Raw genomic sequence first — 25,081 nt, forward strand, 5'->3', positions numbered from 1 at the left:
TCTTTTCATTGCACTTTAGTAGAGTATTTTAAATACTGGCAGTGTGAGATTTCATTTTGCTGGACTATCGAATTTTTTTTATGGGCCTTTGAATACTCTTTATTATTTTAAATTATATTTTAGCTTTGTAGTACTGGAGACTATACTAGGAGTGTTATAAGGACTTCAGTAGTACTTGCAGAGAGACGTTTCAAATGCTCGTTCCTTCATGCAGGACACTGACTCTTTTAAATACAGAATTATTTGTGGTAATTCTGTGTTAGTATAAATGAGCAGCCTGTATTTAGCCAACACAGATCAAGTTTCTTAGTTTTTCCTTGCCGCCCTCGCACCCGGCTTGTTAATTAGGGATAGGGATATATAGTATTTTAAATTTTAAGTCACTATTTTTAAAATTAGTTTTAAACTTTAATTGTATATATTAATTTATTTATTTTTATCCTTATTTTTTCTTCTTATTATTAATATATATTTATTTTCCTTTTTTTCTCTCTCTTCTGTTTCCATACTACTGTAAAGCTGCTTTGATACAATGGGAAATGTTAAAAGCGCTATACAAATAAATTTAATTTGAATTCAAATTTGAAATTGGCAAACCTGGCATAGAAATAATGAAATGAAATTGTAGGTGTGGGTAAGAGCTACTCTGTCTTATTAAAAGCACTGAAAGATTTTGAATTTTTTGAATTAGAAAATGAATGAATAATGTGAACCATGCCTTAAAAAAGAGCTTACAGAAGGCTTACACTCAAAGGTTGTTGTGCTACATGAAGCTGGAAAGGGTTACAAAGTTATCTTAAATAGTTTAGATATTTAGCTGTCCACTGTTAGACAAAATGTCTATAAATGGAGTGCATTTAGTACTGTAGCTAAATTCCCAAAAGTGTCTGTCCAGCCAAGATGACTCAAAGGCCATACCACATACTGTAATTGGCAGTGAGGTTAAAAAAAAGAACTCTGGAGTGATAGCTAAAGACTTGAAGATGTCATTGGAACTGGTTAATATCTATGTTTATGAATCTATTATTTGCCTTGGTGTACTTGAAAAAATTCATTCATTCATTCATTCATTCATCTTCTACCGCTTATCCGAACTACCTCGGGTCACGGGGAGCCTGTGCCTATCTCAGGCGTCATCGGGCATCAAGGCAGGATTCACCCTGGACGGAGTGCCAACCCATCGCAGGGCACATACACACACACTCATTCACTCACGCAATCACACACTAGGGACAATTTTCCAGAGATGCCAATCAACCTACCATGCATGTCTTTGGACCGGGGGAGGAAACCGGAGTACCCGGAGGAAACCCCCGAGGCACGGGGAGAACATGCAAACTCCACACACACAAGGTGGAGGCGGGAATCGAACCCCGACCCTGGAGGTGTGAGGCGAACGTGCTAACCACTAAGCCACCGTGCCCCCCACTTGAAAAAATTGTGTTCCTGAAATTTGCCTGAAGTCCACCTTGATGCTCCACAATGCTACAGTGATAAAGTTTTGTAATCTGATAAAACATTGAGTTGGGGCAGTGGTAGCTTATGTGGTTAAGGCTCTGCGTTGTTAATTGAAAGGTTGGGGTTCAGGCCCCTGCACTGCCAAGCTGCCACTTTTGGGCCCTTGAGCATCATGGATGATTATGTGCTCTCACCCCAACTTCCAAAGCTGAGATATGTGTATTTCATTGTGCTGTAATTTATATGTGACCAAAATAAAAGGCTTGTTGCTTGGGAAGAACTATATCGGGTGTAAAAAGGGCACCAACATAAAAACATCATCCTAACAGTTAAGTACAGTTTATCAAAAAATCCTACAGGTAGAAGTTGAGTGATGCACAAAAGAGTGATGCACAAAAAAAGTAAATCCACTATAGAAAAGCACAGTCAGAGCCCAGAGCTTAACCCAATAGAGATACTGTGGAATGAACTCAAGATGGCTGTTCACACCAGACACCCTAAGAATATGGCTGAGCTGAAGAAACAGTTCTGTAATGAAGAGTCAAGAGTCAGAAATTCCTCCTGAACATTGTGCAGGTCTAATCCACAGCTACAGGAAATGCTTGGTTGAGTTTATTGCTGCCAAAAGAGGATCAACTACCTATTAAATCCAAGCGTACACTTACTTTTTCCACTGCACTGTGAATGTATGATGTGACATGTTCAATACAGACATGAAAAAAATTGATTTGTTTGTGTGTTGTTAGCTTAGGCACATTGTGTTTATACTTTTGACTTGAAGATGAGATGACATTTTATGACCAATTAATGCAGAAAAACAGCCAAATACCAAAAATAGTACAATAGTAGTAAATTTAGTAGTACTAAATTTAGTACTACTAAATTACTACTATTGTTAGTTTTATAATAATTTTGCTATGTGACAGAAATGTCTAGGAGTCATTTGTGACAATAGTACACACAAAAATAAGGCATAAACTATGCACAAGAATTTGAATTGCAAATTATGGTGTGTGTCCACCAGCACAGGTGGTAATATTTCACAGAGTGGCACAGATGTCAAAAGGGGTAGGATTTGAATGAATACATTATTAAGAGGTGTGGTTTAGCCTGCATCTGCAATATCCAATGATAGGAGTTTCTATTGTTCCCTCTAAGAACAACATTGCCTGTTTGTTTCTGTTTCTTCAAAATAGTTTAAACAACACATGTTAAAACCCCAGACTGCTTTGAAATTTTTGCCTCAGAGACACCTTTCAGTATAACTACCTTTTGTCTTGTTGCTTTGCTCAGTCTTGCCATGGTGTGTGTATGACCTGTTACATGAAACCAAAACCTCACCTTAGTGTGTCTAGGCCGTGGAAGATGTTTAGTGTTGAACTTATGTTCATCAAACTACTCTGATGTTCATCAAACTAGTCTGTCTTGCTGTGAGTTTTTGTGCATTCTCATCTTGTCACCAGAAACCACAAATATTGACCCTGTGGACCCTGTTGAGGTGCACATTTAATTCTGCAGTGAGTTGGGCAGCTGAAGTTTTATGTTTTTTGGATACAATGTCGGTTATTACCTGACCAGCCCTTTCAGTTGACAGTTACTCATGTTGATGTTGTTTGGTCCTTTGTGGTGGTGTTTGGTTCTTTGTGGTGGTAATGTTACCCAACACCACATTGACATGCCTGTGAGACATGCACCAACAATTTAAGGTACTTTGTTTTGGGGATTGCAATATTTTATGTATAGCTGATATGAAGGAACCCTGGAATGTAAAACTAAGACATTACAGTAATCCACCCTAGAGGTAACAAAGCATGAACTAGTTTTTCTACATCAGCAGTCTCCAATCTTATCCGCAAAGGGCCGGTGTGGGTGCAGGTTTTCGTTCCACCCAAGCAGAAGCCACACCTGATTCCATGTGTTTAATCAGCTGTTCTTGGCTTTTAGTAGACTCTGGTGTGGCTTCTGCTTGGTTGGAATGAAAACCTGCACCCACACCGGCCCTTTCCGGATAAGCTTGGAGACCCCTGTTCTACATCATTTATTGAAAATTTTTTATCTTATTATTTTTTATTTTAGCAATATTTCTGAGATGAAAGAAGGCTATCCTAGTAATATTACATGTCAGAGTTCAGGCTAATGCTGAGCTCAAAAGTCATTGAAGAGCAAACATGCAGAGGTCAAAATAAAGACAGAATGACAGAGTTTAGTAACTTAACATTTTTTTACATGGCGCAAAGAGCACATTTTTCCCATCGACATGATTTTCTGCTATAAACACAATAAAATACAATATTTAGTGTAAATTGTGCAATCAGTACATTTTATTAAACCTATCTAACTATTTTTCTCAAAACAAGAGAAACATTGTGAAACATTTCACATTGAGTTTTATTAATGCAACTGAAGGCTTTCTGTGAGGGAATGGCAACATCCGGGAAAATGAAATATACTGAATGATGTCTGAACAGCATTTTCTCAGCTGGTATATAATATTTGCGTGTCATCTATCAACAAATGGTAGCTCAGCTAGTCTTGACTCAAAGCTCTATAATATTTTACTGACAATTCAGTATGTTTTCACAAATTATTGTTCATTCTTTCATTCATTTTCTACCACGTATCCGAACTACCTCGGGTCACGGGGAGCCTGTGCCTATCTCAGGCGTCATCGGGCATCAAGGCAGGATACACCCTGGATGGAGTGCCAACCCATCACAGGTCACACACACGCTCACAAATTATTATATTAAACATAAAAATGAATAATGATTTATTTATCATTTTGAGGAAACATTCAATGGTCTGACTTATGTAGAGTACTAACAAAGTTATTAAAAGGTAAAAGAGGTAACTGCATCACAGTGAAAAAAAATTATATATACTATATTATAGTGACGCAGATACCTCTTTACCTTTACATATATATTAATCTTAGCAATATTTCTGAGATGAAAGAAGCATGAGCTTCAAATGAAAGACTGGAGTCAATAATCACACCAAGTTTGTTTACTGCTGAGCATGAAACAGACAGGCCATCCAGAGTTACTAAGTAATCAGAAAGCTTACTTCTAGCTGCATTTCTGTCTTGTCAGAAGGAGGTGAAGGAAGTTAATAAGCATCTATTGTCTATTGTCTAATGTCTTTTATACATTTCTTAATTTTATTAAGCTGGTTCCATTAATCTGGCTTCATAACAGAGTGTATATCTTAAGGTTGCAGTGCATGTGGCATTACCTCTTTATAAAAGATGTACCTCATTTTTTATACCTCATTTTTCCTGCTCCTCAAATTGCACAAATTATGGTTTTGAATAGAAGGTTAGTTTTTAATATTGTTATGCATTTACATATTTACACATTATAGCTAAAAATTGTCCTAATATATTCTAGCTTGAAAAGAAGCTGAGCTTGGAGTGCAGGTTCAGCCAGGGTAAAAAGTGAATTTCAGGATAACAGCCAAAGCTTCTTCCTTTTCTACTGTGAATTTTTTTAAAATCCATAACTGATTTCCGTCTGTTCTGTTTATTTGCATTTGTGTCCAGTATTTCTATTCTGAGAAAGGGTGTAGCTGTTTTAGATCGCTTGTCCCTTATTAACTTATTCTGTTAATAAATATCATGACACACAATAGTAATAAAGATAAAGAAATAATAAAGAAATTATTATAGAATCATTTAAGTTCTGAGGGGGCACGGTGGCTTAGTGGTTAGCACGTTTGTCTCACACCTCCAGGGTTGGGGGTTCGATTCCCGCCTCCGCCTTTGTGTGTGGAGTTTGCATGTTCTCCCCGTGCCTCAGGGGTTTCCTTCGGGTACTCCTGTTTCCTCCCCCGGTCCAAAGACATGCGTGATAGGTTGATTGGCATCTCTGGAAAATTTTCCGTAGTGAGTGAATAAGAGTGTATGTGTGCCCTGGGTTGGCACTCCATCCAGGGTGTATCCTGCCTTGATGCCCGATGACGCCTGAGATAGGCACTGGGTCACGGGGAGCCTGTGCCTATCTCAGGCGTCATCGGGCGTCATTTTTTTTTATTTCTATAAGAATTTCTGTTCTTTTCCTAATGGCTATAAGTGCATGTATTGTCACCATTATGAAAGCACTGGTTTTCATATTAATATTAATAATTACATATTGGTGTATCTTCTAGTAATATATTACCCATAATGACAGTTTTTGTCTCTTTTTTAACTTTTATTGGAAGGCACAATCCTTTTCTGAAGAGTTCATGAAGACCTTTTTTTAAGTGTATGGAGTGAACAGGATTCATTTTCCAACTTGAAACTTGCATTTTAAATATCACATTATTTTATGAAGAAAACTTTAGATTATTTTGAGTTGCAAGTTAACAAATATAATAAATAATAATAAATTGTATATAGTCATAGTAACATAGTTTTCCATTACATGAACTGTCTGAAGATGTTTATAGTTATATTTCACATGTCACATGGACGTTTGGTAGAAAAGTAATGTAAGGTAATGCTGTTCCTCAGTAATCATTTTATTAACTTTTGAGAAACATTTGAGAAATGTTGTTTTTTGAAACTTGATTGTGGGTAAACGTCTCCACCAACTGGGAAAATGTGGGAATAGCAGTCATAATAATTAATAATAAATTTGTCTGTATTGTTAATATATATATATATATATATATATATATATATATATATATATATATATATATATATATATATATATATATATATATATTAACAATACATATATACTTATATATACATAAAATATATATAATCCACACCAAAATGCTGGGATAACATATAAAGGGGTTTATTAAGAAAATAACAACACAACAAACACGTGGAAGAGGAAAACACTAGGGAGACTAGGCTAACGAGTCAATAAAATAAAACAGAAACCAGGGTCTCAAGGACTCAAGAAAAACAGACGCAAGATAACCGGTATGAATAGGGAGGACAATCATTGAAACACGTGGAAAGGTGTGCAGAGGTGGGGCTAACACGCGTGAACACGAAACAAAAACACATTACGCAAAACAAAACAAAAGCCAAACAGCACGTCCTCCTGGTGTTCAGACAGGGAAAGGTCCAAGCATAAACATGCTATCTAAAATGAATGTATTATTCTCTTAGAACTGAGGTTATTATCTATAGCAGCTACCACTGTGTTATATAGTTATATAGTTATATATTTATATCCCTTATATCTGACAATGGCAGGCAACAGTTTCTTGTTCATATGAAAGATTCAAAGTACAAGGTGCAAATGTATGAAATTTCTGTAAATAATGTTTGATTATAGATACTGAACACAAGCAGCAGCAGTCCAGACAGTACACACAATGAGAGAATTTCAGTGTTCATGTAAAGCTTATTGGTGTCATAGTGCAATGTGTATGCATGTGTATGATTTCTGATATTGACAGGCAGTTATGGGGATACTCTGTGGACTGATTTTGAGCAGTTTTTACTAGGGGAAGAAGCTGTTTCTCTGTCTGGAGGTGTTGGCATAGATGACATTTTATTGATGGAAGGAGGTTAAACAGATGATGATATAAGTGAGTTTAGTGTCTATAGATGCTTGGCAGCTTTCCTAAAGCATTGTGATAGATGTCTTTCAGGGCTGTGAGCTGTATCCAGTGATTTTCTATATTCTGATGCAGAGTGCTCCTCTCAAAGCCAGCATAAGGATTTCATGAATTTAAACTGATCTTTCAATAATTTAAAGCTTCATGACTATTTCAAATAAAATGTGAAATGAAAATAATAATTATTATTAGTAGTAGTACTAATGTAATGTTTTATAAATGTGCCGCTTAATGCTAAAACACAGGACTTTCCCTGCCAGACTGTTTGACAAGGAACATGCCCTTTAACAGTAGCCCTGTCTAGTGAGTGTCCACATGAGTAAGACATGGTAAATTTTAATGAGGCCAGTAACTGTTGTTGTTTGTGATGAGGAAGGCCCTGATGTTACAGCTTACCTGTACCCAAGAGCCCTTGCGCTGTCCCCATGACCCATCCTGTTGGCAGGTCTCCCTAGCATCACAGGTCAACTGGGGTGTCCTTTACGTGAACGCAAAGACGACAGTTAAAGTTACAAGGCAGTAAATAAATTAAAGATGCCCTCGAAGGGGGGTGGAACTCAGCAGGAGGAAGAAACCAAAGACAAGAAGCAGCAGTCAAAGTTAACAAGGAAATGAAAGAGCAGCGGTACAGATTCTGATAAATGTATAATAAAACAGGAGAACCGAAGATAGACTGAACGGTCAGTGCCATTGATGTGAGGAAGAGCAAGAAAAAGGGTGAAATTGGCTAAAAAACAAGAAGACAGATAAGGAAATCTAACTCAAAGATGAAGCAGAGGACAAGACGCTGAGGAACAGCAAAGCCAGCATACGGAGTCATAATGGGGTCAAAAGATAAGAAGTCCAAAGAAGAAGGTAAAAAAAAGAAGAAAGCTGAGAAGGAAGAAGAAGAAGATGAAGAAGAAGAAGAAGATGATGACTCTCAAAAGAAGAAAAAGAAAAAAAAGGCCAAGAAAGGTTCCACAGACAGTGATGAGGAAGGTAAAAAAGGCAAAGGCAAGAAAAAGAAAAAAAATGTTGACTATGTTGAGATCTATGAGAATGAGTTAAAGAACTACGAGCCTGAAAAAGTGGAAAACTACGAAGATGAATACTATAAAAGAAGAGGTATGTATGCTGATGTTGTTTTAGTACATTTGTGCATTGCTATTTAATATTCTTATTCCTTTTTAGTTGTAGTTTTTCTTTTTTTATAGAATTTTCCATCAAAATGTATCTTTTGCTAAGGTTTGCCAGAATGATTTTTAGTCTATGCATAAGTGCTCTTTGTAGATTGTCTATTTGAATCATCTGATTTCATATCACTGCCTACACCTGCAGTTTACGAGGTGGTCACTATAACTGGTGAATCAGCTGGGGCAGGGACAGATGCCAATGTATTTGTTACTCTTTTCGGTGATTATGGCATAACTCCAAAGGTGCATCTGACCAGCAAGTGAGTATGTATGTATGTATGTATGTATGTATGTATGTATGTATGTATGTATGTATGTATGTATGTACGTATGTATGTATTATAGGTAATTTTGGAAAATCAAACTCAACTGTGATTGTTCAGACTGAGAGTTTCCGTATAGTAATTGTAAATGGTTTGTAAACTCATTACATATCATTGTACTGATGATATTGACAGCAATTTGTGCTTTTCATTTTTCCACAGCACTGAAAAGAGGTATCAGACTGGCATTTTCTCAGTGATTAAAATGACAGAAAAGCCAGTTGAACGCTGCGTAAAATTGTGTTGGGGTGTTTTTACACACATGATATTCTATAGACTTTTTTTTATCAAGGAACAAAGGGCTATATACCTATAGTTCTTCTAATGCATACTCTTAGAAAAATGGTTCCTCAAGGGTTTTGTTGGATACTTGAAAGGTTCTACTTAGAAGACTTTATGATCAGAAAACAAATTGTTTTGTTTCAGTGGTTACTTTAGAGATACAGTCCAAAAATCCCTTCAGGATTCTAGCCTTTTTTTCTAAGAGTGTCAAGGTGAAATTAATAAATTTAGATTTTTTTACTTGAGAAGCAAATGGATTTGGTTCCCAAGATAAAGGATAGAATATTCATGTGCTGTAAATTAAGAAGGATCTGCTTGAATGTATGCTTTTTTACTCCTCTTTTCTTCAGTTTACTAGGAAATAAAAGTCTATATTCTTCCAGATGATTATTATTAATCTGTTTTTTAACTAAGGAGAGGATATTTGTGTTTAGCATGCATGATTTGACCATGAAGGAATATTATGGATCTGTTGGATTTTTTTAGCGAACATATTTTCAGAATCATGTAGCACAATGTGACAATCAAGTTTAAAGATATCACTTATTGTAAAAGTATTCTAAATTTGTTCAAAATATGCTTCATGAAATGTAATGAAGTTTTATACCTAAATTACATTTCTTTGCACATTGTGCTATACAATTAGTAATAATTCACAAGGCCATGAAGGACTGGTTATTACTGACCATAATTGTATTTTTGTATAATATGCTTTATCGTAATAATTTAAAATTAGTGCAATCTTATATTTAGATTAGCTTAATTGTCTAAGAATTCATTTTAATCTTTACACCCACCGTATCCCATTACTTGCTTAGATCTAAGCATTTGTATTATATTCATTTCTTCACTTCCTTACAGAAATCGGACTGCTTTTGAGAAAGGCAAAACAGATGTTTTCCGGATAAAAACTCACAACGTTGGTAATTTAAAAAAGATTAGGTATTCTGAAACAACAAACAGTTCATTCATAATCTCTGTATGCATCATCAATGGAAACATAATTATTCAACAGAAGTGTTTCTTTTGGGTTTTAAAGGATTGAGCATGATAATACAGGCTTAAGCGCTAGCTGGTTCTTGGACCGTGTTGTAGTGACTGACATGAACAGACCCCATCAACGATATTACTTTGCCTGCAACAACTGGCTCAGCAGGAAGGAGGGTGATGGACTCATTGCTCGAGATCTCTTGGGGACTATAGATCCCTCTGACATGCCAAAATGTGGGTCATTCTTTCATGCATCTGACATTTGATAATACAGTGGCATTTCTCTGTTTGACCAATTGTTAATTAGAATACTCTTAATTACTCTGTGATCACATTTGTTTTGTAGATAATAAGTATGTGGTGAGTGTCTTCACTGCAGATGTCAAAGGCAGCGGTACAGATGCGGATGTATTCCTTTATATTTTTGGGGAAAATGGAGATACAGGTAACCAGCATGTTTTTTCATGATAAGAATCATTATAGTATATCTATCATAAATTATTACAATATCAAGTTGTTTTATATTGTAAAACATCTAACTTAGAGTGTCCTATCCCATTGTGTTTTGCCAAGGAGAAAGGAGGCTTGATAGTGATAAAAATAACTTTGAGAGAGGAGCAGAAGACAAGTTTACTATTGATGCACCAAATCTGGGCAAAATAAGAAAGATCACCATTGGCCACAACAACAAAGGGTCTTCTGCTGGATGGTTTGTGGACAAGGTGAAGTTTAAATAGCTTGTGTAATTACTATTTAAAGTGTTTTTATTAATAAACTACTTAAAATTGTTATGATGAATGACATTAGACTATTTTGAGTGTTTCAATGTCACATTGATTTGACTTTTTCTTTTCCTGGTCTTTTCACCTAGTTTACATTCACATTTGCTGAAGTGGATTATAAAGCACATTTTGCTGTATATTTCTAAAGTTATCTGTTTAATACCATTTCATCACTAGGTTGTGCATTGCTAGGACTTAATGGTTGCTTAATAGTTACTCATAATCCATATGCATCGTGTGTGAATATGAACGAATGTGCACAAAACTGCTGGTGAAAAATCTAGCTATACTGTAGTTGGCTTTACCATGTTTTTTCCTTAGTAATACACCTCAGACTTTGAAGTTGTACCTTCCTCTGCATCTGTGTCACTCACACACTTTGTGATGAGGTCATTCTCCTGGACTGTAGTCACCTTATCTGTGTTGAAAGGAAACACCACTCTACTTAAAGGATTGTTTTTCCAATTGAAGAGGCGCACCACTGAACACATAGATTTGCACATACACCTATACACATTCAATCCATTCATTCCAAGCATGCGTGATAAAAGATTACGCCAATTCTGATACATATTATGTATTTAAACTCAAATAAAAGGAAATATATTTTTTACTTTACTAAAGTTTGATTTGAATTTGCTTGTGTTTAGGTGGTAGTAGATGACCTGGGGAACAAGGCAGTGTATGAGTTCCCTCTTGGCCGCTGGTTGGCCATAGATGAGGATGATGGCAAAATTCAAAGGGATATTTTGGTGGGAGGATCTCAGCCCACAGGCAGGAAAATGATTTTTTTTATTTTGATTATCAGACAAAGAAAAGTAATTACTTAAAAGAAAATGCTCCAGAAGCAAGTATACTAAATACAACCTTTTTTGTAATCAGTAAATGTGCTTAAAGAAAAAAAAAACTTTAAGAAGAGTTCATTGTCAACTTCACAATACTATTTGATATTGCATATTATTTTAGAAATAAGGTCTGGATATTTGTGTCCAGACTAATGTCTCCAGTCTCCAACTACCAGACGTTCATCCAATCATACTCTTTTGTTTCTTCTGGAGCATAAGAGCAGCTTCAAGAGAATCTAACTCCATTGCATGTAATCCTATCTTGCAGGCATTGTTTACAATATACAGGTGGTTACAGGAAACATCAGGGGAGCAGGCACAAACTCCAAAATCCATATAGTCATGTATGGCTCCAAAGGCACAAAGAACAGTGGAAAGATCTTTCTGGAGGGTGGCAAATTTGAACGTGGACTCATTGACATCTTTAATGTAGAAATTGCAGCATTGCTAAGCCCTCTTGGTCGCATAGCTATTGGCCATGATAATGATGGTGTAAGTGCAGGCTGGTACTGTGATAAGGTGAGTTAAAGACGAATATCATGTGACAAAGAGTCAACAAAAAAAGAGATTAGTGGTGGCTACTTTACTTTTTACATTTCAGATATAATATGATAGGGACCATTTATATTTTTCCTAGATTTTTTCACTGCCTTTCTTACTGTTTAACACACTATGGTATTTTGATTTTATTTGGCTGCTTCAAAATTACTAATGATGCCTGTTTCTTTCAGGTAGTAATCTACTGCCCTTTCACTGGGCTTGAGCAGACATTTCCGTGTGCTAAGTGGCTGGATGAGGATGAGGGTGATGGCCTAATTGAGAGAGAGATTTATGAAATGGTCTCACTGCGAAAAAAAAGACAAAAGAGTGAGAAATCTTATATCTGATATAATATCTTTTACCTTTGATCATATCTCTGAGTCCAGTTTTTAATTCCCTAAAAAGAGTCATGAAATTATATAACTAAAAAGTGAGTGATCCTCTGATAGACTAAGTCATGTGTCACAGACTGTCCTTAAAGTATTGTGGCTGAGATTATTAATGATGTCCTGTTGTTTTCATTGTTCTCTTCATCAGAATATCCATGGTCTCTGTGGATTTGGACATCTGATATTAATGGGGCTGGCACAGATGCTTCTATTATACTACAGATTTATGGGGAGCTGGGCAAGTCTGATGAGATGAAATTGGACAACAAGACAGACAATTTTGAGCAGGGTCAGCTTGATAAATTTATGGTAATTAGTTTTTTTAAAGTCAAAATACTTTGTTTTGTTTTTTCCTAACTAACAGGAACTATGTTTTTAATTGATGGGTTGTATTTTTAATAATTCCTTTAGGTTGAGCTTCCTGATCTTGGAAGGCTGAAAAAAGTGAGAATATTTCATGAAAAGAGAAATCCATTTGCAGGATGGCATTTAAACAAGGTAGAAAAATGCAAAGTTTTAGTGTATGACTAACTTTTCCAAGAATTACTTTTCTGACCTGTGTGTAATCATTTATGTATGACTCCAAAGGTGACACTTATGAAAACATTAACAAAAGAGAAATACTCATTTCCATGTAATCGCTGGCTGGATACAAGTGAAGATGACAATGAAGTGGTTAGGGAACTCCCTGCAACCGGAGATCTTATCCCAGAGCCACTGGCAGGCAAGAGGCCAAGTCATGTTGTGTTAAGAGTGCCTTTATAGATCTTTAGTGTGAATGCTGTAATGGCAATGTAATTTTGATTTCAATGCATTTGTAATACCATTACATTGTCTTCAACATATTATCTGACATTATGACATTAATGTGGTCTCTGTATTACTACCCTACAAAAAAGCTCCTAATATAATTTGCAGTTATAAAATACAGAGTCACCGTGTACACTGGAACTGTCAGTGGAAGTGGTACAGATGCCACAGTCTTCCTATGCCTGATAGGAGATTTAGGAGATACAGGTGACCGCATCTTAGTAAACTGCAAGAATAATGTCAACAAGTTTGAGAAAGGCAATGTAAGTAGAACTGTCAATCCAGACCTCTGGGGAATACAGACATAATATACTGTACATACTGTATTGGCTTGGTTTGTGCCCTTTATGCCCTTGCACTTTGCATTTGTGTTTATTCACAGGGTGATGAGTTCATAGTTGAGGCTGTGTCCATAGGGCAGGTACGCAGGGTACGCATTGGCCATGATGGTCGAGGTGGAGGGTGTGGCTGGTTCCTAGGCAAAGTGGTGGTCAGAGAAGAAGGACAGGCTGAGTCTGAGGCTGTTGAGTTTCCCTGCAATAGGTTAGTGGATTTTTTGATTACTTTTTATTAATGTTACTTAAATTGATAATGGCGCAGATGCTCATAAATCAGTATCTGTTTACCTTTCAGATGGCTTGACCGTAATGAAGATGATGGCCAGATTGTTCGGGAGTTACTTCCATTTGCTGATGGACAAAAGCTCTTTAGTAAGCAACCTTTTCTCTTGGTAATTCTGCCTATTTGCTTGCATAGCTATAATAATAGAATTCAGATTTAACTAGCACAGATGTCCTCAATTATACAACTGAGAGCCATTTGAGATTTGATAACTTTACAATAAAATATTACTTAACAGTTTTACAAATGTGAGGGGTATTGAACATCATGGTTAAGGTTCAATATCTTAGTATAACTGAAATATTAGGCAGAACTTTATTCAGAATCAGTCATTTGATTGTGTCAGTTCATTGAAAGTAATTTGCTTATCAAATTCGAAAACTTTGATTTTTAGACACCAGCTTTCATATTGAAGTAAAGACAGGCGACATCAGTGGTGCCAGCTCGGACTCCAAGGTCTTTGTAAAGCTTTATGGTGAGAAAGGTGATACTAGTAAAATGATGCTGGTTGTTTCGACTAACGACCTGCGGAACTACTTCGAAACTGGCCGGGTCGATATCTTCACCATTGAGACGTTTGACATTGGACAAGTGCGTATGCTGTAATTGAAACTTTAGTCTCTGATGACTTATATGAGAAATGGCCATTTTAAACTGTACACTGATGTTGCTGAACTGAATCTAGATCAACCGTCTGCTGATTGGCCACACTAATGAAGGCATGAGGGCAGGCTGGTTTCTGGACAGTGTACAGATCAAGGTGCCCAATCAGGGTAAACACTACATGTTCCCCAGCCATCGTTGGCTCTCTGAAGATGAGTCTGATGGCAAAACTGAAGTGATGCTCTACCCAAGTGAAATACTTGATATTGAAAAATGTAATAATTTCACACTGTATAATATGTGAAGACAATAATATGTAAATATATAAAATATACATTTGTTTGTTATTAATTAGAATTCTCTAAAATTCTTAATAAGAATTTCAGCTCATCTCTCTTTTTCCACACAGTAATAAACTATGAGGTTACTGTGGTAACAGGTGATGTTTGGGCTGGAGGAACCAATGCCAATGTTTTCATCCAAATATATGGAGAGGAAGGAAAAACAGAACTCATCACCTTGAAAAGCAGGTCAAACAATTTTGAAAGAGGAACCACTGATATATTCAAGGTCATGACATACATTTATGGTGTTTTAAATATTTTAGTCATACCTTACTTTTACCTTTTGTCAAATTTGACAGGTCAAGTAAAGTCAGGTCAAGTCAAGAAGTCAAGTCAAGTCAAGTCAAGAAACTTTTATTGTAATTTCAACCACATATAGCTGATGTAGTACATAGTGAAATGAGACAATGTTTCTCCAGGACCATGGTGATACATAGAACACAAACAGAGATACATAGAACTACATAAATCTAAGGACTTAAAGTAAGTTAGTCCTAGCCATATAAAGTACATCTGTGCAACCTGGTACAAACAGTGCAACACAAAAGACAGTGCAAACAAAGGAGCAGCAAATAAAAGTATTTGCACTGGAATCCTGCAGATTGGCTCTAATGTATTATTGAATTTAGTGGCAATTGGTGTTATATCTTGTTTGACATCTTCCCAGATTATCCTTAGTAGTTTATTAGGTTTTTATAAAATGATCAAATGTATACAATCAAGGATAGAAACATCTTTTTTTAGTTTGATAAAGTTACAGAATCAAGTTTAAAGAATCTCCAATATTATAGCTTTGCTTTTAATTTGTGGTAAGTGGTAATAACATTGTGATAAATGTTAGTTAAAGTGTCAGTATCTGTTCGTCATACTAGAGAGTCTTGTCATACTAAATAGTATCTTACATCTGTACTTCTATACATCTAATAGCAGTTTCAATTCATGAGCATGTTCTGAATAGAATATCAATACTGAGACACTTGCGGTTCTTGTTTGGAACAGATTGAAGCTAAAGACGTGGGAAATATCTTCAAAATCCGCATTGGCCATGATGGATCAGGTACTGGCTCTGGATGGTACTTAGAAAAGGTGGACTTAAAGTACCTGGTCATGGCCATGGTGAAGAAAGAGAAGAAAGAAGACAAAAAAAAAAACAAAAAAAAGAAAAAGAAGGAGGAAGAAGAGGATGAGGAGGATGAAGAAGTGATGCAGGAAGTAGTGAAAACATTAACCTTTCCCTGTGATCGGTGGCTGGCTGAGGATGAGGAGGATGGGGAATTGATAGTGGAACTTATACCTGAGGACAGTGAGGAGCTTGAGGGTAAAGAAATGCAGCAGAACATTTCACCATCTATTGCAATATCTCTTTATTTGTTCATCCTTCTATACTCACTGGCTGTTTACTTTATTGTGCCATCATGTAAATTAGATTTATGGTGATTTGGACTATCAATTACCATTGATCAATAACCATCGATAGTCCAGCAATACCCAACAATATTAACAATGTTCATAAAACAAAATAACCATTTGACCATATCCACTCATAGAAAATACATATGAAGTCAGTGTCTTTACTGGGAACATGTGGGGTGCGGGAACCGATGCCAACATTTACATCAATATCTATGGTGAGAATGGTGACACTGGGGAGCGCCCTCTGAAGAAATCTAACAACCTTAACAAATTTGAACGTGGTCAGGTATGTAAAAGCTGTATTTTCTCTTTGATACTGTCCTCTAACTCTAGGAAACTGGTTATAGTACCACCTATTATTCAGAATAGGTGGACGTGCTGGTATAGTGTAACGCTCAGTGGTAACTGGCAATGAAGATGATAATGATGGCCATTTGCAAGTCAGCTGCTTCTGTATGTGTTGCAGACAGATGTGTTCATAACAAAAGCAATTGAACTGGGGCCTTTGAAGAAGCTAAGGATCCATCATGACAACAGCCATGCTAACTCAGCCTGGTACCTGGACCAAGTTGAGATTGTAGATACGAAAGATGACACCACGTGAGTGTCACTTAGAACAAATTCTAAACTATTTTGCTAATTTAAGAGAAATATATCTATTTAAATGCTAACTTTAAACTATTAGCCCTCATGAAAATCATATACCAAAACTGTCAAATTTCAATGACGTTGTTCAATCTGGATGCTTATTCAGGTACTATTTCCCTTGTAATCGCTGGTTGGCAGTTGATGAGGATGATGGACAAATTGTTAGAGAGTTGGTGCCTGTGGATGAAGCTTTCATGAAAAAGAATGAAGATGAAGAAGAGCTAGGAGCCACCTTAGGGCTGGAGCAGAAATGTAAAGAAAGAGTTGATGAGACTTTGCATGACCATCAGTGGCTATTTTAATAAATATTTGATTCATTCCTTTGAAAAATGTTGTGTTCAAACTGTGCACAAATGATGCGATGATACAAAGGCTTGTTTTTTCCCCACAGCCATGTCAACAACATACACATTGAGGATTAAGACAGGGGAGAAGAAATATGCCGGAACAGATGCCAATGTGTTTGCAGTTCTTTACGGAGAATCTGATGACACAGGTTAAAAAACACTAACACCATATTTTCCATATGATGATGACCATCATGAGGCTTTTGTGTTATCATATGTCAACGGATCTGACTATTCGTTCTTTGATTCTTCATTAATTCTACAGGAATTATCAACCTGAAGGCCAGCAAAACTCACAAGAATAAGTTTGAGCAAGGATCCATTGATGAGTTTACTGTAGAAGCTGTTAATCTTGGAGAGCTTAAAAGGATCAGAATTGGGCATGACAATGCTGGTAAAATAGTGGAGTGTTTTACTATATTAAATGCTTAGTGAAGGAATCAAGTTAATTTAAACTGAATTTTGTTGATTGTAAATATCAATGAATGCTAAACTAAGTTAGAGTTGCACATGGCTGAATCTTTGTGATTGTTCTGTGAAATCAACTGCTTCTGTTAACTGTTAGCTGTCTGGATCCAACCATTCCTGTATGAATAGTAAAAAAAGTAAAAAGTTAACACATTCCATTGCTTCTCATTTAGGGGGTTCAGGTTGGTTTTTGGATTGGGTGGAGATTAATGCACCTTCTCAGGGTCTGAAACTCTGTTTCCCATGTGGCCGCTGGCTGGATAAGGGAGAAGATGATGGGGCATTAGCAAGAGATTTGTACCCAGCTGAACTGCAGACCGAGGTGTACACTCCATGTAAGGGATAAACAGTTTTGATCATACTGAATATTCAACTTCCTCAAGTATTTATATCACATATTTTTCTGTGAAAAATGCAAGGCTCAATTTAATCTCAAATCACAGTTAATTAACAAAATACTTCAACTTTCTAGTAAAGAATCTGGGTGGCAGGGTCTGACTATAAGTTTCAAAAAAGTGTATATTGATTTATAAATATTTTATTTAAACATCAGATGTTCTACAATAATAATTATTTCCGTTGTCTGTTCTTTCTACAGTTGTGCCCTATGAGATTAAAACCTTTACTAGTGATATCTTTGGAGCAGGAACAGATGCAGATGTCTTCATTGTTCTTTATGGTGAAAATGGTGTCTGCACTCACCAAAAGTATCTCTGTGTGAATAAGAGAGAAAGGCGCATGTACTTTGAGAGGGGAGCAGAGGACATGTTCATTGTGGAAGTGAGCACAGTACATTTAATACTATTGCGAATTATATTATTTATAAATAAAAAAAACTTTATTTACCTTTCTTTAATTTGAAGTGTATGATAAAATTATTAATTTGTTAATTTGTAGCTGGAAGATGTAGGTGACATCATTGAGAAGATTCGCATCGGACATGACAACAGAGGCATAAACCCTGGGTGGCATCTTGATCGAGTGGAAATTAGAAGGCTTTTAAGGAAAGGAAAGGTAGTAGATTTGCATACTCCTTTCTTTCTGGACAGTAATTTCCAGAAATAGATGCAAATAAGATTGTATCCTTCTTAAGGGTTCTGAGACTACCATCTTCCCATGTGAGAGCTGGCTGGCAAAATCTGAAGATGATGGAGAAACAGTGAGAGAGCTGGTACCCTCAGACATCATAATAGAGAGGCTTCTGAGAGACGGCACATTAAAATGCACTGAGACTGAAGTAGAAGATGCGTTGGAAAGTATGTTCCATATTGAGCACTAATTTCTGCCTAACTAAATGTTACATGTTATGTAGTGTATTATATGGCCAGAAATATGTGGACAGCTGACCATCACACCCATATGTGGGCCTTCTCTTAACTGTTGCCACAAAGTTTAAAGCACGTAATTGTCCAGAATATTGTTTTATTGTTTATTGTTTTAGAACATTTTTTGTCCTGGTTGGATGGGGACGTATGCGTGTGGCCTGCCCAAAGCTCTGACCTCAACCCATCTGAATACGTCTGGGATGAAAGGGACTGCACCAGGCCTGCTCATCTGACATCAGTGCCTGACCTGACTAATGTTCTTATGGTTAAATGGGCACGAATCCCAACAGCCACCCTCTAAATTATTTATCCAAATAAAGTGGAAAGCCTTCCCAGATGAGTGGAGGTTGTTATAACAGCAAGGCAAACTTGTGGGATGTTCCACAAGTACATATGGGTGTGATTGATCAGACTGGTCACAGACTTCTGGAAATATGGGGGAAGTCGTGGCCTAATGGTTAGAGAGTTTGACTCCTAACCCTAAGGTTGAGGGTTTGAGTCTCGTTCCGGCAATACCACAATACCACTGAGGTGCCCTTGAGAAACTGAAAAAATCAGTTCTTTCTCATATTGTTTTTTTCTCTTGTGCTTCAGCTCACACCTATGAAGTGTCGGTAAGAACAGGTGATATGTATGGATCAAGTACTGATGCCAATGTGTTCCTGACCATCTACGGAGAACTTGGAGACACAGGAGAACGCAAACTCAGCAAATCAGAAACCAACAAAAATAAGTTTCAAAGAGGAGCAGTACGTCTTTTCTTGAACAATATTTCAAATTCAGTATTTCTCAAGCTCGGTTTCTAAGAATCTGTTTATGCTTAATCTAATCTTATATGAAAGAAAATAAGAATGCACATAGCATGTTTTGAGTGTTTTGGGTAAATATTGCCCTATATATGCTTTTACACATCAGTTTTCACTGATTATTCTTTTTAGGTTGATAAATTCAGCATTGAGGCTGTGGACCTTGGGCAAGTTTTTAAGATCAAAATACGGCATGACAATTCTATGATAGGAGCAGACTGGTTCCTAGAGCAGGTGGAAATTGTGGATACAGACACAGAGGAAATCTCCATGTTTTTATGTGAAAGGTGGCTCTCAAAAAAGAAAGAAGATAAAAGAATTGAGAGAACATTTTATATCAAGGTGAGAAAGTTTAAATTACTTCCTCTGTGTAGGTTTTGTATGCAGCTTTATGATTTCTAAGATTAATGAACAAAAGTAATTATTGTTTTTCAATACTGACTTATCTACCTGAGGTACTTGCCATTCTACCAGGGATATGAAGGTGAAAGGAATCCCCAGAATTCTAAGCCGAGCCTAGACAGCAACATGAACAAGAAGAAAAAGAAGAAAAAAGCAGCAGCTGTAGAGGAGGGTGTTGGTAAATTTTAATATATATATCTTCAAATCTTAAAATTGTTGTTGACTGGAAAACATTTCCATTATGATCATATTATATTATCCAAGAGACTTTTCACTGTCATCTATATAATTATATGTTATTTTCCAATCCACAGTTATCCCATATCACTTTACGGTATCAACAGGATCGGACCGTGATGCTAGTACCACCAGTCGGGTCTTTGTGATCATCTATGGTGTAAATGATCTTGAAACAGATAGACTCTGGCTTGACCTTCCTGAAGGGAGGAAATGCTTTGCTGCTAAAACTATGGAACACTTTGAATGTTATGGTTTGGATGTAGAAGAAATCAAAAGAGTCGAGGCAAGACAAAAGCACCATTGATGCCGGTTGTTCTTTGTATTCATTCTTTAAAATCAAATACAATCTACAGTACCTGATTTTCTATTTATTTTCTGCAGTTAGGGCATAATGGTGCTACTCCAGAAAGCTGCTGGCTGGTTGAGGAACTGGCTGTGGCAGTGCCTACCAAAGGCATTAAATATATAATCCCGTGTAACTGCTGGCTTGCCAAGGATAGAGGGGATGGTCTCACATCAAGAGTGTTCAACATACTTGATGCCATCACTATCAACATAATTCAAAAGGTTGTTCATTCTTATTCTTAATCTTCTACTTGTTAGTATTATAAATACAGTACATTATTGTGTTACTGTACTTTAATATTGTCTATTCTGATTGCAGTAATCAGATAGTAATCAGTAATCAAAGACACATTTTTTTCTATGTGTCTGATTCAAATATAGATCAATTATTTATATGAACTTCCATCTTCAGTAAGCACTATATACTGGTCAGAGTGGTGGTAAATCTAGTCTTTCAATGGGAGCCAGGCAGGAATACACCCTGAATGAGTCTATTTGAAAAAGAATTATAAATTTGTTTGATTTTGATTTTACTTAAGCACTGATATCTAGGCACTCAAATCCTTAAACCTATTTCTTTAGGTTGTGTATGAGATTACAGTTGTTACAGGAGACACCCAGTATGCAGGGACAGACACCAACATATTTATAACTGTATTTGGGGCCAATGGGAGCACAGAGGAGATCTTGTTACAAAAGAATGAGAACAGGTGACAGATATTTATTATTTGAGCCCTCATTCCCTCAAATAGCCTCAGATGAGCTAATCATAATATGATAAAACTTTTAAGATGGCAATCTACTGCTATTTACTTATCCTAGGTTTGAGAGAGATCAGGCGGACACTTTTAATTTGGAGATAGATGACATTGCTCCGCTTAAAATGTTAAGAGTTCGCATCGATGGGACAGGATGCCGGCCTGATTGGTTCCTTGACAAGGTTAGTTTAAACATCAGGCTGTCATTAATGAGTTGAGTGAGTCTTTGTTGTATTACTGGTTACAATTACACAGAAGCCAATTGTGTTTTATTGTTTGACAGTACAATGAGTCACCTGCCAGATACGGTAATCTGGTTGAAGATAGCTGATGATAAACAGTGTTTGGGGTTTATGTTGCATTGTTGTCATTGTCTTCTTGTCATGTTACATGACCTAGATTATCATGAGAAACCCAATCACTGAGGAAGTGTCGCTTTTCACGTATGAGGACTGGCTATCCAAAACAAAAGGGCCAAAGAGGACGAAGGTCTGTGAGCTCCCTGCAGTGGTGGATGATGAGGAGATGGTAGAGAAAACCAGTTATATCATTCAGGTTAAAACCAGTGATATTTTTGGTAGGTCACACACAAATGTTTTTTTTAACATAATTTGCATGATAACATAAATGTAACAAATATGTTGATATTTTCTGACAACTGATATACGCCCACTTAAATCTTATGTGACATATGTGACCACACTCCCCTCTTCAGGTTAATTGAAGTACCCGTGTTTCAGGAGACATGCATGCTGTCACCTTTTTCTAATGGCTACATCATTTTCTAAGGACTTTTTAGATAATAAAATACATTTAAAGTATGCAAAAAGAAGAAGACACATTAATTTAAAAGAAGAATACACAAATGAATAAAGAATAACAAACACATTGTTTTCTAGGTGCAGGCACAGATGCTAACGTGTTCATGATTGTGTTTGGGGAGAATGGGGACACGGGCACTCTAGCACTGAAAGACAGCAGCAACAGGAACAAATTTGAGCGGAATCAGGTTGATGTGTTCCACTTTACAGACATCCTCAGCCTGGGAGAGCTTTGCAAGGTCAGAGTATGGCATGACAATAAGGGTAAGAACAACTAGAATCACTCAGGCTATGTAGCTATACTTCAGTACAATTGATCTTGGCCTAATGTTGCCAATATTCTGGTCCATTTTTTTTCTTCTTGAATTAAGGTCCTGCACCTGGTTGGCACTTAGAAAACATTGACGTAAAAGATGAGTTCATGAGCCAAACCTTTCGATTCCCCTGTGACCGCTGGCTGGCCAAAAGTGAGGATGATGGCCAGATTATTCGGGAACTGGCCTGTGCCAACAATGCTATCCTGGACCTCAGTGACAAGACCAGTATGACACAGTCTTTATATGTTTAAAGTGTAATATTGTGTATATTTCATGTGTTTTATGGAAAACCTAAACCCACGCTAATACAAGTTAATTTTATGTTCATTGTAGAATATGATATTGACATTACTACAGCCAATTATGAAGGTGCAGGAACAAAGGAGAATGTGTGTATAGTGCTTGAAGGTAAAAGAGCACGTTCAAAGGAGTTTATGATGGAAAATTCTTCAAAGAAAAAGAGATTTGCGAGGTATGAATTTCCACAGCTTGCATCACCTAAAGCAGTGGTTCTCAAAGAGGGAACCTGGGATCTGGCTTCTCTGACCAGTGGGTCATTTATATTGAATGGGTTTAACCCAAAGTTTAACTTATCTTATAAATCATATCACTTTAGTTGTTTTCCATTCCATCTTCACTTGTCATCTTCATGCGTTCATGTGATGTATAGTTTTTAAAATGATACTTTTCTCGATAATTTAGGGGTGCAACCGACTCATTTGAGTTTTCCTCCAAAGTTCTGGGAGATATTGTTAGCATCTCTTTGGTCCATATAACAAAAGATAAAAAGGTGAAGAATGAGGCTTACTGGCACGTTGAGAAGGTGGTGGTGACAGAAGAGGAGCTGGGAAACATGTGAGCTCACTTTTGTACAAGTGCAACATATAGAATTTCTATCATTTACTTGTATATTAATAGCATTTTTATTTCCTTTGTGTCCATCCTAGGTACTTTTTCCATTGTGATGCTCAGATCCCTCTTACTACGAAGAAAGGCGAGTTTGTGACGTTTGAGTGCGTTAAGTGCGTCGAGAGTTTTGCCAGCAAAGTGCGCAATTTGGTTCCCATCAAATATGAGATTATTGTCATCACGAGTGATGTGAAGGGTGCTGGGACTGATGCCAATGTCTTCATTACTATCTATGGTGTGAACGGAGACTCAGGGAAGCGTCCACTGAAGCAGAAGTTTAGGAACTTGTTTGAGAGGGGCCGTACTGACCGATTCCTGTTGGAGATGTTGGACATGGGTGAGCTCCTGAGAGTAAAAGTGGAGCATGACAACACTGGCCGAGCACCAGGCTGGTACCTGGAGTGTGTAGAGATTACAAACACTGCCAACTGGGTGACTACAATCTTTGTTTGTGGAAAGTGGTTGGATAAGACAAAAGCAGATGGGAAAATTGAAAGAGTTTTGTACCCCAGATACTGACACTCGTACTTTTTTATGACTTGGATTTCCATTTTAATTTCCATTTTTCATTTTATTTGTAAAATTCTTAAACAATTTAGTATTTTTTTAATATACATCAGAAACAATAATTGATCTAAATGAAATAATGGATTTGAAATAAAAGAGGCCTCTTAAAGCATTTTTAAATTTTATTTGAAAAACACATACAAAAAGGTCATATACAAGACAAGAAATTAAAAAAGAAAGAACAGTTTGGGTTAAGCTATGCAACTTTTTGCATCATTAGTAATAAATACAGTACAAAATCCACCAAAAGTGAATCTAAGTTGTTTTTTTACGCAATATACACTTAATCTAGTTATCGTACATGATGATCATCAAGCTATTGCTTAAATATTGTCAATACATATTTTTTTTTCTACTCGACTATAAAATATTAATGTCAGAAAACATTGCGCAGTAACAGCAACAGCAGTGTCTTATACAAAGATAGCCACTTCCCTTTCACTGGCAGGTTATTCAATATTTTTTAACATCAGCAGCAGAAAAAACATCAGAAAGATTTATGGTAAAATATTTTAACATATCTATCCATTCTCATACGTATATTAAAACCTGAGAAAGACATGCATTATAGAGCTTGTGCTTTAGGATCTACTGTTCATTCTGTTTGCAAAACATAATACTATTGCTGTATGTCCAAAATCTTCTAGTGTGGTGGAGCAAGGAAAAAGACCTTAAGGCTGGTGGGAAAAATCATATGACAAGGCATGTCTTATATCATTTCTGAATCATATCAGGTGTCTGCAAATAAATAGGGAAGTCCAATGTGTTTGTCAATTTAACCAAGAAATTTTTTTTTGGTGGGTCGTGGTGCCAAAATCCTGTTTGATGCCATCATTATCAAGCAGGAGGGACTTCTGCCCTTTTTGGCGGAATCTATTCTAAGTGAAATTACCATGCCGTGTTGTCAAAGTTCTCCTCCTTTTAAAATATAAGTGCCTGCTTTCAGTGAGAGCTAAATATATTTTATAGGAGGGTTTTTTTTGTCATT

At 36.6% G+C, this 25,081-nt stretch overlaps 1 protein-coding gene across 3 annotated transcripts; it reads left to right on the forward strand.

Moving 5' to 3' along the window:
* Positions 1–7,778: 7,778 nt before the first annotated feature.
* On the forward strand, positions 7,779–24,336 carry loxhd1b (lipoxygenase homology PLAT domains 1b). 3 transcript variants are annotated; one of them, XM_060880756.1, is made up of 42 exons: positions 7,779–8,130; positions 8,344–8,458; positions 8,684–8,695; positions 9,665–9,745; positions 9,843–10,027; positions 10,140–10,238; positions 10,367–10,515; positions 11,226–11,349; positions 11,689–11,939; positions 12,152–12,287; positions 12,498–12,658; positions 12,761–12,847; positions 12,938–13,085; positions 13,268–13,422; positions 13,542–13,702; positions 13,793–13,869; positions 14,175–14,371; positions 14,466–14,658; positions 14,793–14,953; positions 15,727–16,045; positions 16,275–16,426; positions 16,607–16,740; positions 16,895–17,040; positions 17,180–17,284; positions 17,401–17,529; positions 17,777–17,938; positions 18,202–18,383; positions 18,501–18,617; positions 18,697–18,859; positions 19,523–19,677; positions 19,867–20,076; positions 20,209–20,314; positions 20,451–20,659; positions 20,758–20,943; positions 21,304–21,431; positions 21,544–21,661; positions 21,879–22,056; positions 22,379–22,564; positions 22,672–22,842; positions 22,951–23,089; positions 23,320–23,472; positions 23,565–24,336. In XM_060880756.1, the coding sequence occupies exons 1-42, from the start codon at positions 7,845–7,847 to the stop codon at positions 24,043–24,045; spliced, it is 6,807 nt and encodes a 2,268-aa protein (XP_060736739.1). In that variant the 5' UTR covers positions 7,779–7,844; the 3' UTR covers positions 24,046–24,336. The 3 variants fall into 3 exon arrangements, with proteins under 3 accessions (XP_060736739.1, XP_060736737.1, XP_060736738.1); XM_060880754.1 differs by lacking the exons at positions 7,779–8,130; positions 8,344–8,458; positions 8,684–8,695; ... (18 more) ...; positions 16,607–16,740; positions 16,895–17,040 and having other exon boundaries at positions 17,869–17,938; XM_060880755.1 differs by lacking the exons at positions 7,779–8,130; positions 8,344–8,458; positions 8,684–8,695; ... (25 more) ...; positions 18,697–18,859; positions 19,523–19,677 and having other exon boundaries at positions 19,946–20,076; positions 20,190–20,314.
* The last annotated feature ends 745 nt before the right edge of the window (positions 24,337–25,081 follow it).

This window comes from Tachysurus vachellii, chromosome 11 (genome assembly GCF_030014155.1).
Source record: "Tachysurus vachellii isolate PV-2020 chromosome 11, HZAU_Pvac_v1, whole genome shotgun sequence".
Taxonomy (NCBI): domain Eukaryota; kingdom Metazoa; phylum Chordata; class Actinopteri; order Siluriformes; family Bagridae; genus Tachysurus; species Tachysurus vachellii.

What these genes read in the sequence shown, in the direction of transcription:
- loxhd1b (XM_060880756.1), top strand. Translation starts at nt 7,845, where the DNA reads ATGGGGTCAAAAGATAAGAAGTCCAAAGAAGAAGGTAAAAAAAAGAAG. An exon ending in CAGGCTGGTACTGTGATAAG is followed by an intron (nt 11,940 to 12,151) that starts GTGAGTTAAAGA and finishes TGTTTCTTTCAG; the next exon opens with GTAGTAATCTACTGCCCTTT. An exon ending in GCGAAAAAAAAGACAAAAGA is followed by an intron (nt 12,288 to 12,497) that starts GTGAGAAATCTT and finishes TCTCTTCATCAG; the next exon opens with AATATCCATGGTCTCTGTGG.